A 15,290-nucleotide genomic window follows, 5' to 3' on the forward strand; every position below is an offset into this window, starting at 1 on the left:
GGGTTAGAGATAGGGATGTCTCCATAGATGAAGGCATCCAGAGTGTGTCTGTTTGAGTGGGTCGGACCAGAGGGGAGGATAGAGAGAGAGAGAGAGAGAGAGAGAGAGAGAGAGAGTGAGTCACAGAGGTCACGGAATTGTGAGGTGGCTGATTCAGGAGAGTCGAGGAGGATGTTGATGTCACTTAGGAGGAGGAGGAGTTTGGAAGAAGTAGTCGAGAGGGAGGAGGTGAGGTCGGCCCATTTCTAGAGCAAGAGAGAGATAGGGCCGGGGCTGCCTGTAGATGGTGGCTATGGTGAGTAAGGAGGTAGGAGAGACCCCGAGCCTACAGATTAGGCATTCAAAGGAAGGGTAGGATTGAGTAGGAATGATGGAGGCAGGGACCCACTCAGGGAAAATTGGGGCCATGCTGCCTCCAGGCTGGTTATGATATATTTCATTTATATCACGCTCGTACAAAAGTATTTCAGAGCGCGACAATGCAGAGGGGTTTGAATTTAATCCTTGCGTCCACTGGGAGCCAGCGGAGAGATTTCAGAGCTGGAGAAATACAATCCCATGGCTTGAAGCCAAGGACAAGTCTCGCAGTCCTGTTCTGGATGAGTTGTAAAGGACAGAGAGTAGAGGCAGGAATATTTAGAAAGAGGCTGTTAGAGTAGTTCAACCTAGAGAGAACCAGGGCTCCAAAGACAGTGAGCTTCTGGGGGAAGGAGAGGAAAGGAAGAGGTACCTCTGAGGAGGTGCAGTAGGAAGTTTGACTTTTTGGAGTCATCAAAGATGTGGGCAGAGAAGGAAAGCATGGAATCAAAGATGACCCAGAGGTTCTTGGCCTCGCAGGTGGGGGTCGGAGGACAGCCAAGGGAGGCCGGCCAGAGAATGAGGGGAAAGGAGGGTGAAGGGTTTGGAAAGGATTTTGTAGTCTAGTCCACAGGAAGGAGAGTGTCAAAAGCAGTGACAGATCTGGCATTAAACCGCGTCTTGGTGAGGGCGTCTAGGTCAAAGTCTCCAAGAAGGAGACAAATGTCAGAGGAGTGTTTGACAGCAGAGCGAGTGTTAAGAGTAGCCAATTGAAGCCGATTACCACCTTTTGAAAGTATTCCGAGGAGGGGTACAAGGGCGTGGTACTCTCGGGTTGGGAACCTTGGGCCATGATGGTGCCATTGTAATAGACGTGAATGATGCACCTAGAGGATGAGCGGTATGCCAAAAGTACTTTCCATCTAGGGCCACCATTAATGGGTGAAGAGGCTAAAGGGGTGAGTGAGAAGACCAGGTGGGGAGTCCATTGTTCCGGGGAGGGGACAGAAAAGAGGAGGTTGGTAATAGTCTGCCTGGAAGGAGCATTGATGTAGGTGTCGGCAATAGGCAGGCCTGGATTGGAGGTCAGGAGAGCTTTTTTAAAAAGCTTTTTTTTCTTCCAGACTTCGTGAGAGAGGTAGAATAGGTAACAAAATAGCAGTTGGAATAGATGTGGGGGGGGGGGTGCCATGTAGCAGGAGTAGGGGGTTGGCAGAGGGTCCGACAGGGGAGCTGCACAGTGCACAAGTAACTCACCAGGCGGCCTAGCAGCGAAACAGGCACAGATGAGGATTTTTAAACAAAATATGCACAGAAGAGTTTCAGGTACCTGGCCAAGGTGACCACTAAAGTACTGCTGAAAACAATTAATGCACAGGTTTAAAAGCACATCTAAATTCGAATTTCCAGCAAAGCACTAAAATGCAGCAGAAAACTCAATGCACAGGATTAAAACACAGCAAGATTCAAGTTTCAGGCAGAGCAGAAACAGCATAAGTAAATAGGCTTCAAGAGTCAGAGCAAATTGTCGCGAGTAGTGGGGAAGAAATACATTGTGAATGCAGTGTTTAATCAGAATGAGGAACATTGAGATGCAAAGTTCATTAACACTGTGAAGAAGGGTGCTGGCATCAGTGTAAAAGTTCAGATGGGGATCTACAGACAAAAGTAAAGTATTGCAGTGTGAGAGACCACAGAATTAATAAGCAGGTCCTGGCAGAAGTTTGTAGTGGCAACAACGCTGGGCAGGGATGAGCAAATGGGACAAGGCAGGTTATATGGCAGACCATAATGTGTGAAGAGAAAGAACACCAGATCTGTGCATGGCAAAGGAGTGAGTGCTTACCCGTTATACAGGACGATCATTGTGATGGTGGTGTAGACAGAAAACTTTATCATAGCAGGGGGCCCACACAGCCCTCACAGGGCCAGGCAGGGAGTCCCAGAGGCCTTAGTAGAGGGCCTTGGGAAGGGGGCCGGCTACCGCCTGCAGGCTCCCTGGATTCAGCACAAGAATACTGCCCCAGCCAATCAGGAGGCGGGTCACTGAGCACCAGAAGGTGCCTGGTTATTGCAGTGGAAGGTGTGGCCATTTTAGAAAGGTCATGAGGAGGGCGAGGTATCAGGCCCCAGCTGGGCAAGTTGTTCTTGAAATGGAAATGGCACACGGGGCACAGAGGAGGCACTAAGGTGCATCCAAACCAATTGGATTGACTCACAGATTAATGCATTCATTTATTTCAAATTTTTCAGCGTTTTTTGCCACAATGGCACAAAAATGCCCAAAGAGTATGAAAATTGGGTAGATACCTCAAGATAGATGTAGGAAGGCTCACAGCCTCAGGCGAGGAAGCAGGGAAGGAGACCTGCCATTTCCATGGATCTCCAAAGAAAGTAGCAGTATGGATTCACCTGCTCAGCTAAATTGAGGCCTAATTCTTAAATCAACTCAAGTTTCATAATTGCATCAAGTGCACTTAGTTACATTTTACATAAGCATTCTTAATGGATATATTTGCATTTTTCCCTGATTTTAATTTAAACCCTTAGTGGTATTTTCACCAGTCAAGATCCGTATTTGTCTTCTTGTGGCAATTTTACAATTGTAGTTGTTCAGACCTTTCTTTTCCAATGAGACCTTTTGACCACGCCTCAAAACGTACACTTGCTGCTAGTGATTGGAACGTGATAATTGCTATGGGCAAGTAAGAAATGGTGCACAGTGTGTGTATGTGGGCAACTGAGGGGCCGAGTTACCTTTTATGCTTGGCTAGTTGCTTGCAACTTGAAATCTTTATCCATTCCCATGATCTATGTTGCTGAACGCCTGGATCCACTATATGTCCTACAATGACTGTTTTCCCCCCACTGTTCCCTCTCAGCGGAATCCTGAATGTGCATCCCAGCTACCTGCCCCGCTGGCGTGGTCCTGCTCCCATCATCCACACAATACTGAATGGTGACCAGGAAACTGGAGTGACCATAATGCAAATTAGACCTAAAAGGTTAGTCTTTTGAATGTAGATTAGCATGATCGACTTCATCTGGGTTTTCAGATTTCTGTGATATACACTTCCCCTCGGCATTTTGGACTAATGTACCTACTTTCTGAATGTGTAACTTGTATTGATACTTCCTCCTTGAGGTAACTCGAGGACTTGAGAATAGTTGAGAGGGGAATTGAGAACATGCAGAGTATGTTAATGGTTAAGAAGCAGGGAGCAGACTTCTGAGCACACACACTTTCTACATTGCAGTAGACCTCACTTGACATAGTCCCCAAATCATCCAAAGGCCTTAGTGTATGGTGAATCTGTCCTCTCTCTGCCCACTGTCTATGTATCAGTGAACTGCTTTGGGGTGATTTATTGACCTTGTAGGATCGAGAGCAACGTGTCATAGGTTGTGCGCCCTGATGCTCCAGGGTATGGTGCGCCTTACAAATAAACAAACAAACAAAATGAATATTCTGTGTGGAACTCTACTTGAGGACTCGATCAGATAGAAATGAAAGTATTTTCCTGTCCTTGTTTAGGTTTGATGTGGGTCCAATTCTTAGGCAGGAAAAGGTTGCTGTCCCATCACAATGCACAGCAAAGGAATTGGAGTCGCTGTTGTCCAAAGTGGGAGCTGAAATGGTAAATTGAATGAGAAACCTACATATTTGATCCGTTTAAATTTTGGTGCTCTCCAATACCCAATCTACAGTTGCCCTAATGAAAACTGTAATACCATGTGTATCTCTGAAGGGATTGTGCATTGCATAATTGTGAAGCTTTTCAGACTAGTGTCCAAGTGTTTCTTGGGTTATTAAACAATAGGCTTTTTTTGGAAGGGTTTGGTTGAATGCATTTTTATTAAAACCAGTCGTGAAGTCTTTGCACTGTTCTATCTATATCTATCATATATATATATATATATATATATATATATATATATATATATATATATATATATATATATATATATATATATATATAATTACCACGCCCATAAAAGGCACTTGTTAATATTTAAATCCGTGCAGAATCTGAAACCACTGGACAAAGATTATAGTCTTTTTGCATGGGAACTCATTACTACATTACACAAGGACTTAAATACCCTCCTTGTTCAATTTCCCTGAAATGTCATTGGATCAAGAAATGTGTTCCTCTGAAAGGGTTGTTCTATTAATCTATTGAAAGAATAGCACATAAAGTACAAGCCGTGAATGCCTGGTTTGCTCGGTAGTTTGGGACAGATATTCTTCGAAGGTTTCCAAGAGACTGTCCCATTAGTCATCCTGCTTATTTTCTCTTTTCCTTGCAGCTGATCTCTGTTCTGAAGAGCCTACCTAAGACTTTAGAAAACAAGCAAGAACAGCCAAAGGAAGGTGCCACTTTTGGTAACTACTGTGCTTTTACAGTATACATATTTTAAATAAATAGGTTATCGAATATCACCTTAATTTCACAGCTCCCCACAGAAAGGTTGTACAAAGTGTTTCTTTTACAAATGATTAAATCTACCTTTTTTATTTTTATATACCCAAAAAACAAATTGAAAATACTTTAATGTTCTCTAGGGGAATACCCATAGAATGAAGGCCTTTGCCTCCCAAGATGTTGCTGGGGAGTGAATTAAGCAAAACTGCCTGGCAGTGCTAGAAGTATGCAGTCCTAGCAAAAAAGAGAACTTGTCTGCAGAGTGTCCACTAATCGCCAATGCAGGAAGTCTCAGAGAAGCCAGAAGCCGTAGAGGCACTGTATAAAGATGACGTAGAGCTAGAAATGTTAGCTACTTTTAATAATGGCAAAAAAAGACATACTGAGCATGATTAGGGCAGAGCTGGTGTGAAGGACTAGAGTGTTGGTCAACACTGCTGCTTTGAAGAGAACTCAACCCCTTTCTTGTGCCATATACCCAGATCCAAATAGTTTAAAGAAAGCCCTCAGTCACTTTACACAGGCATGGGCGATCCCGGTTGGTGAAGCCCACTTTTGATTTCCTACCCTCTTCTCATGGCTACAATATTTTTGGAAGCCATTCTCAATTATGGGAATAATGGCAGGGGTGCGCCTGCGTTGGGTTCTTTGTTGGAAGGAAAGGGTCCGGCCTCTTTTTGACTTATCATTTTAGAGATGTCGAGGTGGTATGTCTACCTAGAGCCGTGCCCCACAAGCCTGCTCTTTTGCACTGTAGCTGAAGGGATAGCATCTCCATATTTTTAAAAATTGGCAGTAAAATTCTTTTTCTTGTTTGTTTTTGTTTTGTTAGGGAGTAAAAATGTAAGTTCTTTTTCCCAATGGGAGCATTTCATAAGCGAGTAAACATGTTTTAACTGGAAAACGGAAATGTTTCTGTAGTCAAATTATTTCTTTGCACCTAGTTATTCAGGTACATGTCTGTGTCACGGTGTTCCCCCCCCCCTTCTCACCTGAGACTGATCCTTGCTGGACTCGGGGATCCAGGGATTCGGGAAACGAAGATGTGCTAATGGCGCACAAGTCCAGGAAGCAAGAGGAAAAGGGAAAGTGGCAAGGAATGGAAGTAGAAAAGCTAGGAACCAGGAAAGCAATACTGCGAACTACGGAGCACACGTCTGATCGCTACTTGGCAATAGCATTGAGACGCGCGGGGCTGCGGTCTATTAGTAGAATACGTTACGTCCAACGTATAGACCGCGGAAGGCGTGTCACGCTGGATGGCCATGTTGGGAGTGTCAGGGAATGCAAGGCCCGTTGCGATAAGAACCAGGAAGACCAAAAGGGGCATGTCCTGTGGGTCATGACAGCATGCCTCCTCCGAAAACCTGTTCTTCCAGGTTTGCCTGGGTGTATGAGGTGGTATCTTCTGAGCAGTCGAGGGGTATTCAGATTAGAAAGTGGTTCCCAAGTTCTTGCACTGGGGGGATATCCTTTCCATTCAACCAGATATTGAAGCTGACCCTGTTTATACCTGGAGTCGCATCTCTGGGCACTTCATATTCCAGGTGATTGTCCACCACCACAGGAGTGGGTCTGCAGGATTTCCGGGAGGATTGAATGTAAGGTTTTAATAAGGAGGTGTGAAAAACTGGGTGAATCTTTTTCCAGGATTCTGGTAACTTGAGCCGGTATGAGACTGGGTTTATAATTTCCTTGATGGAAAACGGACCATAATACAGGGGGGCAATTTGTTTAGCCGTAGATGTCGGGGTAGTAATTTCGAGGACAACCAGACTTGATCTCCAACTGAATAAGAAGGCCTGGGTCTTCTTCAGGAATCCGCATATCTCTTGGTCTGTGTTCTGGCATTCTCTTATGTATGTTGATGAGTGTTTCAATCCAGGAGTCGACAGTAGGTACCGGTGTGGGTTGTGGAAGAACAGAGGGCAGAACTGATGGATGGAATCCTTGGCTGCAATAAAAGGGACTGGTCTTAACTGCTGAATGATCGGAATTGTTATAGGCGAATTCAGCCACGGGTATCCGGAGCGACCAGTCATCCTGAACCTTAGTAGCAAAACATCGAAGATATTGTTTCAGAGTCTGATTAGCACGTTCTGTGGCCCCGTTGGTTTGAGGGTGATAACCTGATGAAAGAGTGCCTTGGATTCCTAATATTTGACAGAGGTGTTTCCAGAATTGTGAGACGTATTGAGGTCCTCGATCGGAAATTATCTTGGAAGGAAGTCCATGAAGGCGGAATATGTGCTCCAGGAAGATTCCAGCCAGTTCAGATGAGGATGGTAGCTTATTGAGGGGGGTGTGAAATGAGCGGTATGAGTGAACAAGTCAATGGTGACCATGATGGTGGTATACCCTCTGGCAGGCGGTAATTTCACAATGAAGTCTGTAGCGATAAATTCCCATGGCCTTGTTGGCAGTGCGGGTTGTAGCAGAAGACCCGCCGGCCTCTTGTTGTCATATTTATTCTGACTACAGATTGCACAGGCTCGGACGTATAGTTGTACGTCAGTCTTCATTTTAGGCCACCAAAATTGTCTTTGTATGAGGTGGAGGCTGTTGGTGATGCCACGATGTCCGCAGTGAAGGGTATCATGGCAGAGGTTTATTATTCTTTGTTGTAACTTTTGTGTAGGAATGAGCAGAGCGTTGTCCTTGAACAAATATCCTTCCTTGACTCTCAGGTTCCATTGATTCTTTCTTGAAATATTCTTCCAGAGTTCAGAGGATTGGGTTTGTACTCGGATTTCTTCCAGGAGGTTGACTGCTTGGGCTACAAAAATCGTGTGGGGAAACATCTTAGGATAGGCCTTATCTTTGGTAGTTTCGTAGTCAGGCCGTCAAGATAAGGCGTCCGCAATCAAGTTTTGTGATCCAGGGAGTCGGGGTTCGTGAAAGGTAAGCAATGGGGTGTTCTAGCTTATCCTCAAATTCTTGCTTCAATACCGCTCCAATGGCGTAGTTAGAGGCATCCGTTTCCACAAGGAATGGTCGATCAATGTCGGGTTGGGCAAGAATGGGAGCTTGAGTAAATCTTGTCGTCAAGAGTTGGAATGCCTTATCTTGCGGAATAGACCAGACAAAGGGGGGTGTCTTTCTTCAGGAGAGCAACAATCGGTTGAACAATCTCAGAGAAGGTGGGTATAAACCTCCGATAGAAATTGGCAAGCCCCAGGAAGGATTGAACTTGTTTCACGGACGTGGGAGCAGGCCAGGATAATATAGCCTTTACCTTTGAAGGGTCGATGCCAATTCCCTCTGGAGCAAGGATAAATCCTAGGTAATGAACAGAAGCAGCGTGAAACAGACATTTCTCGGGTTTGGCCAAGAGTTTATGTTCACGGAGTCGTTGTAGTACTGCCTTTACATGCTCTTCATGCTTTAGAAGGTCCTTGGAGTAGATCAAAATGTCGTCCAGGTAGACGATGACGAAGAGGAATAGCATGTCTGAGAACACCCTGTCCATAAAACGTTAAGACTGCTGGGGCATTAGCTAATCCAAAGGGCGTGACCAAAGGGTGTTCTGAATGCTGTTTTCCATTCGTCTCCTTCCCGGATACGAATCAAATGATAGGCACCTCGGAGCTCCAGTTTCGTGAAAATCACAGTGCCTCTGACCGCTTCCAGGATATCCGAGATTAAGGTTAAAGGGTACCGGTCCTTGAGGATGCATTAATTTAATCCACGATAGTCGAGGCAGGGTCTGAGTTCCTTAGTGTTCTTCTTAGGAACAAAGAACAATGAAGCTCCTGCTGGAGATTTTGAAGGTCCTATGGTGCCATTCTCAAAGTTGGTATCCAAGTATTCTCGGAGGGCCTTTTTCTCAGGTTCGGAAAGGATGAACATCCTGCCAAAAGGAATCACTGCTGAGGGATCCGTGTCTATGGCGCAGTCTTCAAGCCTATGAGGGGGTAAGGCATGGACTATGGCAGTTGAGAACACATCAACAAATCCCTGATAGGCCTTAGGAACCTGCACGATATTGGAAACCATGAGAGGTGCTTGATGGTCTATTGGTGGTTCTTTGGAGGGAGTCAAGGAGGGATCCAGGATTAGACAGTGAGACATACAAAACTCTGAGCCGAGGAATAGTGATCCTGCTGTCCAATTGATATACGGATTGTGTTTCTGTAACCAGGGCATGCCCAGTACCATGGGGTAATGAGCTGACTTAATAATGTCGAATCGAATCCGCTCTTGGTGGTGGTTAATTGAAAGCTGGATCTCTTTGGTCTGCAGGCTTATGGGCCCCGAAGTGAGGGGTCTTCCATCGATCGCTTCCACTGGCTGCATGATGCTTTGTGTTTCGTATGGGATGTGGTGACTAAAAACCCAATCTTGATCAATGAATATTCCCATAGCCCCGCAGTCTACCAAGGCCAAAACGGGATAGGTCTTATTCCTGGAGGTTGATAGGAAGGCCTGTAGTATCACTAGATTGTTTTGTCCAGGAGAGTTCAAGGATGGAATTGATGTGGAGCAAACCTCTCTCTCCCGAAGCCCTGCTCCATCTAGGATCGGGAGTTGGCGTTTCCCGAACGCCGAAGAGGTGCCATAGGGCATTCTCTAACCAAGTGTTTGTCTGAGGCACAATACATGCACAACCCCGTATTAATCCTTCTCATCCTTTCTTGCGGGGATATGGGTCCATGGAAGGCCCCTATCTGCATGGGTTCCGGTTCGGTGACTGATCCAGGGTTTGCTTCAGATTTGGAGGTACTCTCAAAGGACACCTTTGGGGGGGGGTTCCCCTAGATTTCTTCTTCTCTGCCTGTCTTTCCTGGATGCGATTTGCATGGCAAGGTCCATAAGAGCCTGGAATGAGTTTGGTCGGGCCACTCTGGCTAACTCATCTTTAATCTCCTCATTTAGTCCTCTCCTGAAAAGGGTAAAACTTGCCTCCGGAGACCAATCAGCTTCCTTGACCAATTGCTTGAAGCGGGTTACATAAGTGAGCACATCCTGGGATCCCTGCTGAAAGTCTAAGAGGCGTTCCTGGGCACTAAAGACCTGCTCAGGGCGATCAAACATGGTCTTTAGGGCCCGTATGAAACTATCGTAGTCATCTAGGAGAGCGTTGCCGGAGTTAACTAGGGGTGTAGCCCAGGTTAAAGCATTTCCGGAAAGGTGAGAGATTATGAACCCCACCTTAGCCCTGGGAGTGGAAAAGTAATAGGGCTTAAATGTAAATTGAACTAAACATGAGTCCAGGAATCCACAAAGGGTTTTTGCCGAGCCATCGTATTTGTCAACAATGCCGCCCAGCAACACACTTTCTTTTGCGGCTGAATCACGGGATAGAACTAATTGCTTGAGAGCAGCGTTTTCTGCCTTTAAATTCTGCACCTCAGTGGTTAATTCTTGCATACCACGCATCAGGTCCTGGACGGCCGCTTCCATGTGGACTTCGAGTGCGGTCGGTTGGCGTCTCAAACTGTCACGGAGTTCCCCCCTTCTCACCAGAGACCGATCCTTGCTGGACTCCGTGGGGGGTGTCTTCTTGCGGACAGACTTGGACTTGAATAAGGCTGAGTGAGTCTCTTCCAACTCCAGCGTGCGTTTAAGATTCCGAGATGCAGCAATCCGGGAAACGAAGAAGATGTGCTAATGGCGCACAAGTCCAGGAAGCAAGAGGAAAAGGGAAAGGGGCAAGGAATGGAAGTAGAAAAGCTAGGAACCAGGAAAGCAATACTGCGAACTACGGAGCACACGTCTGATCGCTACTTGGCAATAGCATTGAGACGCGCAGAGCCGCGGGGGTGCGGTCTATTAGTAGAATAAGGCGTGTCACGCTGGACGGCCATGATGCGAGTGTCGGGGAATGCAAGGTACGTTGCGATAAGGACCAGGAAGACCAAAAGGGGAACGTCCTGTGGGTCATGACAGTCTGCTTCTTCCGATCAGGCAGTTATAACAGTAGTTTCTTCCTGTGATACTACACACTATTCATTGAGCTGTGCGAGTGAAAACGGAGGCACACGTTCCTACATGTCTGTTTCGTATTTTTTGTTGTATTTTTACTCACTGTTTTTATTTTTTCAGAGTATTTGCCTATTTTTAAGGAGTAAAAGTAGCCGGTCCACCCCTTAACTGTAGGGCTGGATAGCACCTTGTAAATATTTTATGTATCTTTGCATCATACTCTTTTTCTCTTATATTTATGAATTGTTAGGAATCTATCACAATAGATGTAGTTGCTAACAAATATTTGCAAGGTAATAATTTGTATTTGTATTTATTGTGTTTATAAAGCGGTTTAATCCAAAGCGCTGTACATTATAACAACAAGATATATAGAAATGTATAATAGTAGAAGCAGTTTACAAAACATGATTCAAGCCAGTAAAACAGTAAGTAGAGCAATTAACGGGTGAGGGTAAGTGAGGGAAGGAAGGGAAAGGAGGGGAAGAATGGGTATAACGGTGAATACGTAAGGAGGTGGAGGTAAGGAAAAGGGGGGAAAGGAGTGGGTAGGGAGAGGAGAGTAGGGGAGGAAGTGAGGGAAGGGAGAGAAGAATGAGAGGGGAGTATAGGGTATAAGGGTGGGGAATGGAGGAGGAGAGATTTCAAGGAAGCACGGAAGGAGGAAAAGGTGGGGATGGAGCGGATAGAGAGAGGTAGGGCGTTCCAGTGCAGGGGGGCTAAGAGCTGTAAAGAGCGGAAATGGGAAGAGGCACATGGGGAAGGTGGGACGGTGAGAAGGAAGAGATCAGCAGAACGAAGGGAGCAGGAAGGGGTGTAGAAAGAGAGGCGAGAGGAGAGATAAGGGGGAGCGAGGTCATGGAGAGATTTAAAGACAAGACAGACCAGACAGAGGAAATTAAATTTAAGTTGGGAGTGAAAGGGAAGCCAACCAAGGTAAGGAAATGGTGTCGTGAGGAACAAGGAGACATAGGGTACGGACGGCTGACTGATAGAGAGATTTGAGAGGGGCAAGATGAGATGCAGGGAGTCCAAAGAGTATAGAGGAGCAATAGAAGAGGCGAGAGAAGATGAGGGAGGAGATTAAAAGTTTAGTGGCGTGGAAGGTGAGAGAGGAGCGGACTTTGCGAATGTTGAATAGGTGGAAGCGACGGGCGCGAGAGGTAAGAGAAATGTGGGAAAATGCCTAGGTTGCGAGCGTGGGCAGAGATGGGGAGATTAGAGATGGGAAAGTGAATAAGAGGTGAGGGAGGGGGAAGAGTGTTGGATGGGAAAAATAAGACTTCAGTCTTATCAGTGTTGAGGGAAAGAAAGCGGGATGACATCCAGTTTTTTATGGCAGTGAGACAGGAAGAGAGTTTAAGGTGGAGGTCAGGAGAGGAGAGGAAGAGTTGGGTGTCATTAGCATAGAAATGGTGAGAAATACCGAAGGAAGAGCTAAGGGCAAGGAGAGGGGTGTAAAGAGAGAATAGGACAGGGCCAACAACTGAACCTTGGTGTACGCCATAATCCAAGGGGAGCATGGATGAGGTGCGACCGCCCCAGGAGACAGCAAACGAGCGGGAGGAGAGGTAAGAGGAGAGCCAGTTGAGAACAAAGCCTTTGAAACCAAAGGAAGAAAGAGTGTTGAGCAGTAAAGGGTGATTGACGGTGTCGAAGGCAGCAGAGAGGTCATGGTGGATGAGGACAGAGGATTGTTTAGAGTATCGAGCGGAGCGGAGAGGAGGGAGTTGAGAACATAAGTGAGAGCAGTTTCAGGGGAGTGTTTAGGTCGGAAGCCCGATTGAGAGGGGGGAAGGAGGGAAAGGTTAGTGACAAATGGATAATGGAGCTCTGCTTGTTCACCTGTAATGCTATTTTGTGTTTTTTGTCAAATTTTGTATATTTAATTTTGTAACTAATGGAATAAATGGCATTAACGATATCAAAGTTTAAGAGAGTGTATGGCAGCCGTGATTCATAGGGCCACTGCGCCGAATGTGCAGCGGTCACTGTGCAATGCACATGGCAGTTATTCTGCATTCCCAGAACTGGCAGTACTGTAGGCAAACCTGGAAAAAACATTTTGAACGATATTCTGCCCTTTTAAACCCTTAAATTGTGTCCCTCTGCATGTTGCATCCCAGCCACGTGCTGGCACTACCAACCACCACATCATATTCCTCTTTTCTGACTGTAAACATGTATGACAATCAAAAAACAAATCTCTGGTATCGCCGGCTTCTTTTCTTGAAATGTATGTGTCACTTCCTGTCCTTTTTGCATGTTACAACACCTCACTCAGCAAACTAATCTTCTCATTTGACTTATTCTACCACCGATTTTGCTGATGAGATCCAAATCATCTTCTGCAACCTTCTATAACCCTGAGCTATACTCTTGCATCGCAAACTTTCTGCCGCCTGTCACTGGATGGCCCTGTGTTGTCTGATGTGTAACTCCTCAAAAATGGAAGTGATGCCTATCAAACTACCCTCCCTCTTTGCTTGCCTATCTGTTTTACCCCGGATCTCCTCTCCTCTTCCACATGGCATGTAACCTTATGTTCCTCTTTCACTGTGATTTTATATTTTTTAACATTTTATCGCTTCCACTTCTACTACTGCCAGGCTTAACCCCTATAAATTCTATCCCTACCTTCCCCAGAAACCTCTGATTTCCACTCCTGCCCTCAGCAGTCTGGATTACTGCTCCAGTCTCCTTATGGGTCTTCTTTACATTTCTTTGTGTCTCTTGACAGTTTTCTATTTTGCTGCACCATCATCTTCAACCATCACACATTCCCGACCTTTATATGTACACTCATTCTCCCTTCAAATCTCTTCCCTTGGCATTCAAATCTCCAAATGGGAGACCACTAGGGGGCGCGTGAATATGGAGCCCCGCGCTTGGACAGGCCCTTAAGTTAAAAAAGACTACCCCTGTGAGCAAGACAAAGCAACCGATAACAGGGCGGACTGTCCCGGAGGGCTAGTGGAGACCAGTGGACCCAGACCCGGGTAACGCCGGCAAAGAGCCTCGGGGCACCAGTGCCCTCTCAATTGTGCAGTAAGCTGGAGAGGGAAAACTGTGGCAACCGATCCTGCCGAGACCGGAGAGTGGGCGAGACCCACCAACATAAACTATTAAGGCACCCGTCTCCCCTTCCACCACCCGCACAGAAACAACAGTGGGAAAGCGCCAGCACCATTGCAAAGACTGGGAGGCGGTAGGCAACCCTCCCCCCAACGCAACACTGCAGCCACATAGAAACGGTGAGTAAGTCAAACCCACTCGCACAACGCAGCAGCTTGCGCCCCTCCGCATAGAAATCATTGTGAGGAAGCGCCAGCACTGTTCCAAGGAGGGAAAGGGGGCCTGGAGCTGACAAGCCAGACACCCCTCCCCCAGCACCACTCCATTGCCGGCGCAAGCTCGCAGAAGCGAGCAGGGAGGGATCCAGACACAGAGCTGAGCAGTGGGCTGTGGTCACCCCCAGCAAAGGAGAAGATAATGGGATCCCGGGACTTGCTGGGGAGGCAGGAGGGGGACCCTTGCCCACAAGATCTGTCGGACATACCTAGAGGTGCCGCAGCGCCCCAGGTGCCTAGGGGGGCAGAGGTAAAATTCAGGCTCTGCCACCATGGGCTGGGACCGACGACAAGCCAGCAAAAGAGAAGATCTGGGAGGAAAGTCGTGGAGAGGGCTCCAGTACCCAGTGCCAATGGAAAGACCTGTGCACTGTTCTGAAGGGGGAGCAGTGCGGCGGAGGAATCGGGAGGTGCGCAGCAGACAGGAAAAGCAGTATTGCAGGGAAAGCTGGAGTAGACTGGGGTTGTGGGGGGTGTACAGCAGGACATACACGCTGTGCTATAACTATGTGCATTCAGGGCAGAGGTCCAAGGCTTGTTGGGTGCGCTCAGAGTCACAAAGGTGGAGGACTGAGTGGAAGCCCTGGAGCACTCGCACCGCAGACAAAGGTGACATGGAGGTGTAGATGTGACTGCAGAAGCTCGAGCGCAGGGACCGAGAGGTGTGGTCTAAAGTGGACAATATTGAAAACAGAGAGAGGAGAAATAATCTCTGCATTTGGAGACTCCCAGGCCAAGAGACAAACACCACAGGAACCGGAAAAGTCCCTACTGCGTCTATTGCGTCACCTGTTGTGGGGAGGGAGGGGTGCCCCAGAGAGGGACATTACATTTGATCTGGTCCATAGGGATGCAGGGTCCAGTGAGGGACCGCGCTCGGTGGTCGCTAAGTGCCACTACCGACAAAGAGGAAATCCTGCAGAGAGCAAGGGAGCAGGTACAATTGAATGGGAAGGGGCGCAGATCAAGATTTTCCAAGACCCATCAGCCTACACCTTGGACCAACGTCGCAAATGTAGGCCCCTTACGAAATGGCTTCAAGATAAGGGAGTGATGTACCGTTAGCGCTTCCCCTTCGCCCTCGTGTTTGAACTCAAGGGTGAAATGCATTTGCCCAACCCAGAGGAAATAAGAGACAGGAGCACTAGACATTCTAGGAAGCCAAGGGCCTGGCATTCACCACCACCGAAGTGATCCGTCGTCGTAATAACCTGTTGGAGGATTGGTGGCTATTGAGGCAGTGTCCCGCCGGGCAGGGGCTTGCTCAGTAGGAAAGAACAGCCAGGCCGAC

The 15,290-nt window shown here is 47.0% G+C and overlaps 1 protein-coding gene across 3 annotated transcripts in view; it reads left to right on the forward strand.

The window, feature by feature from the left end:
• MTFMT (mitochondrial methionyl-tRNA formyltransferase) overlaps nucleotides 1–15,290 on the forward strand; it is a 99,746-nt gene that overhangs the window by 24,616 nt on the left and 59,840 nt on the right. For all 3 annotated transcript variants that reach the window (XM_069625097.1, XM_069625099.1, XM_069625098.1), the window contains 3 exons: nucleotides 3,180–3,302; nucleotides 3,833–3,935; nucleotides 4,609–4,684. In XM_069625097.1, the coding sequence (XP_069481198.1) occupies nucleotides 3,180–3,302; nucleotides 3,833–3,935; nucleotides 4,609–4,684 (302 nt within the window). The remainder of the gene's footprint in view (nucleotides 1–3,179; nucleotides 3,303–3,832; nucleotides 3,936–4,608; nucleotides 4,685–15,290) is intronic.

This window comes from Ambystoma mexicanum, chromosome 11, assembly GCF_040938575.1.
Source record: "Ambystoma mexicanum isolate Mex_15411 chromosome 11, UKY_AmexF1_1, whole genome shotgun sequence".
Lineage (NCBI taxonomy): Eukaryota > Metazoa > Chordata > Amphibia > Caudata > Ambystomatidae > Ambystoma > Ambystoma mexicanum.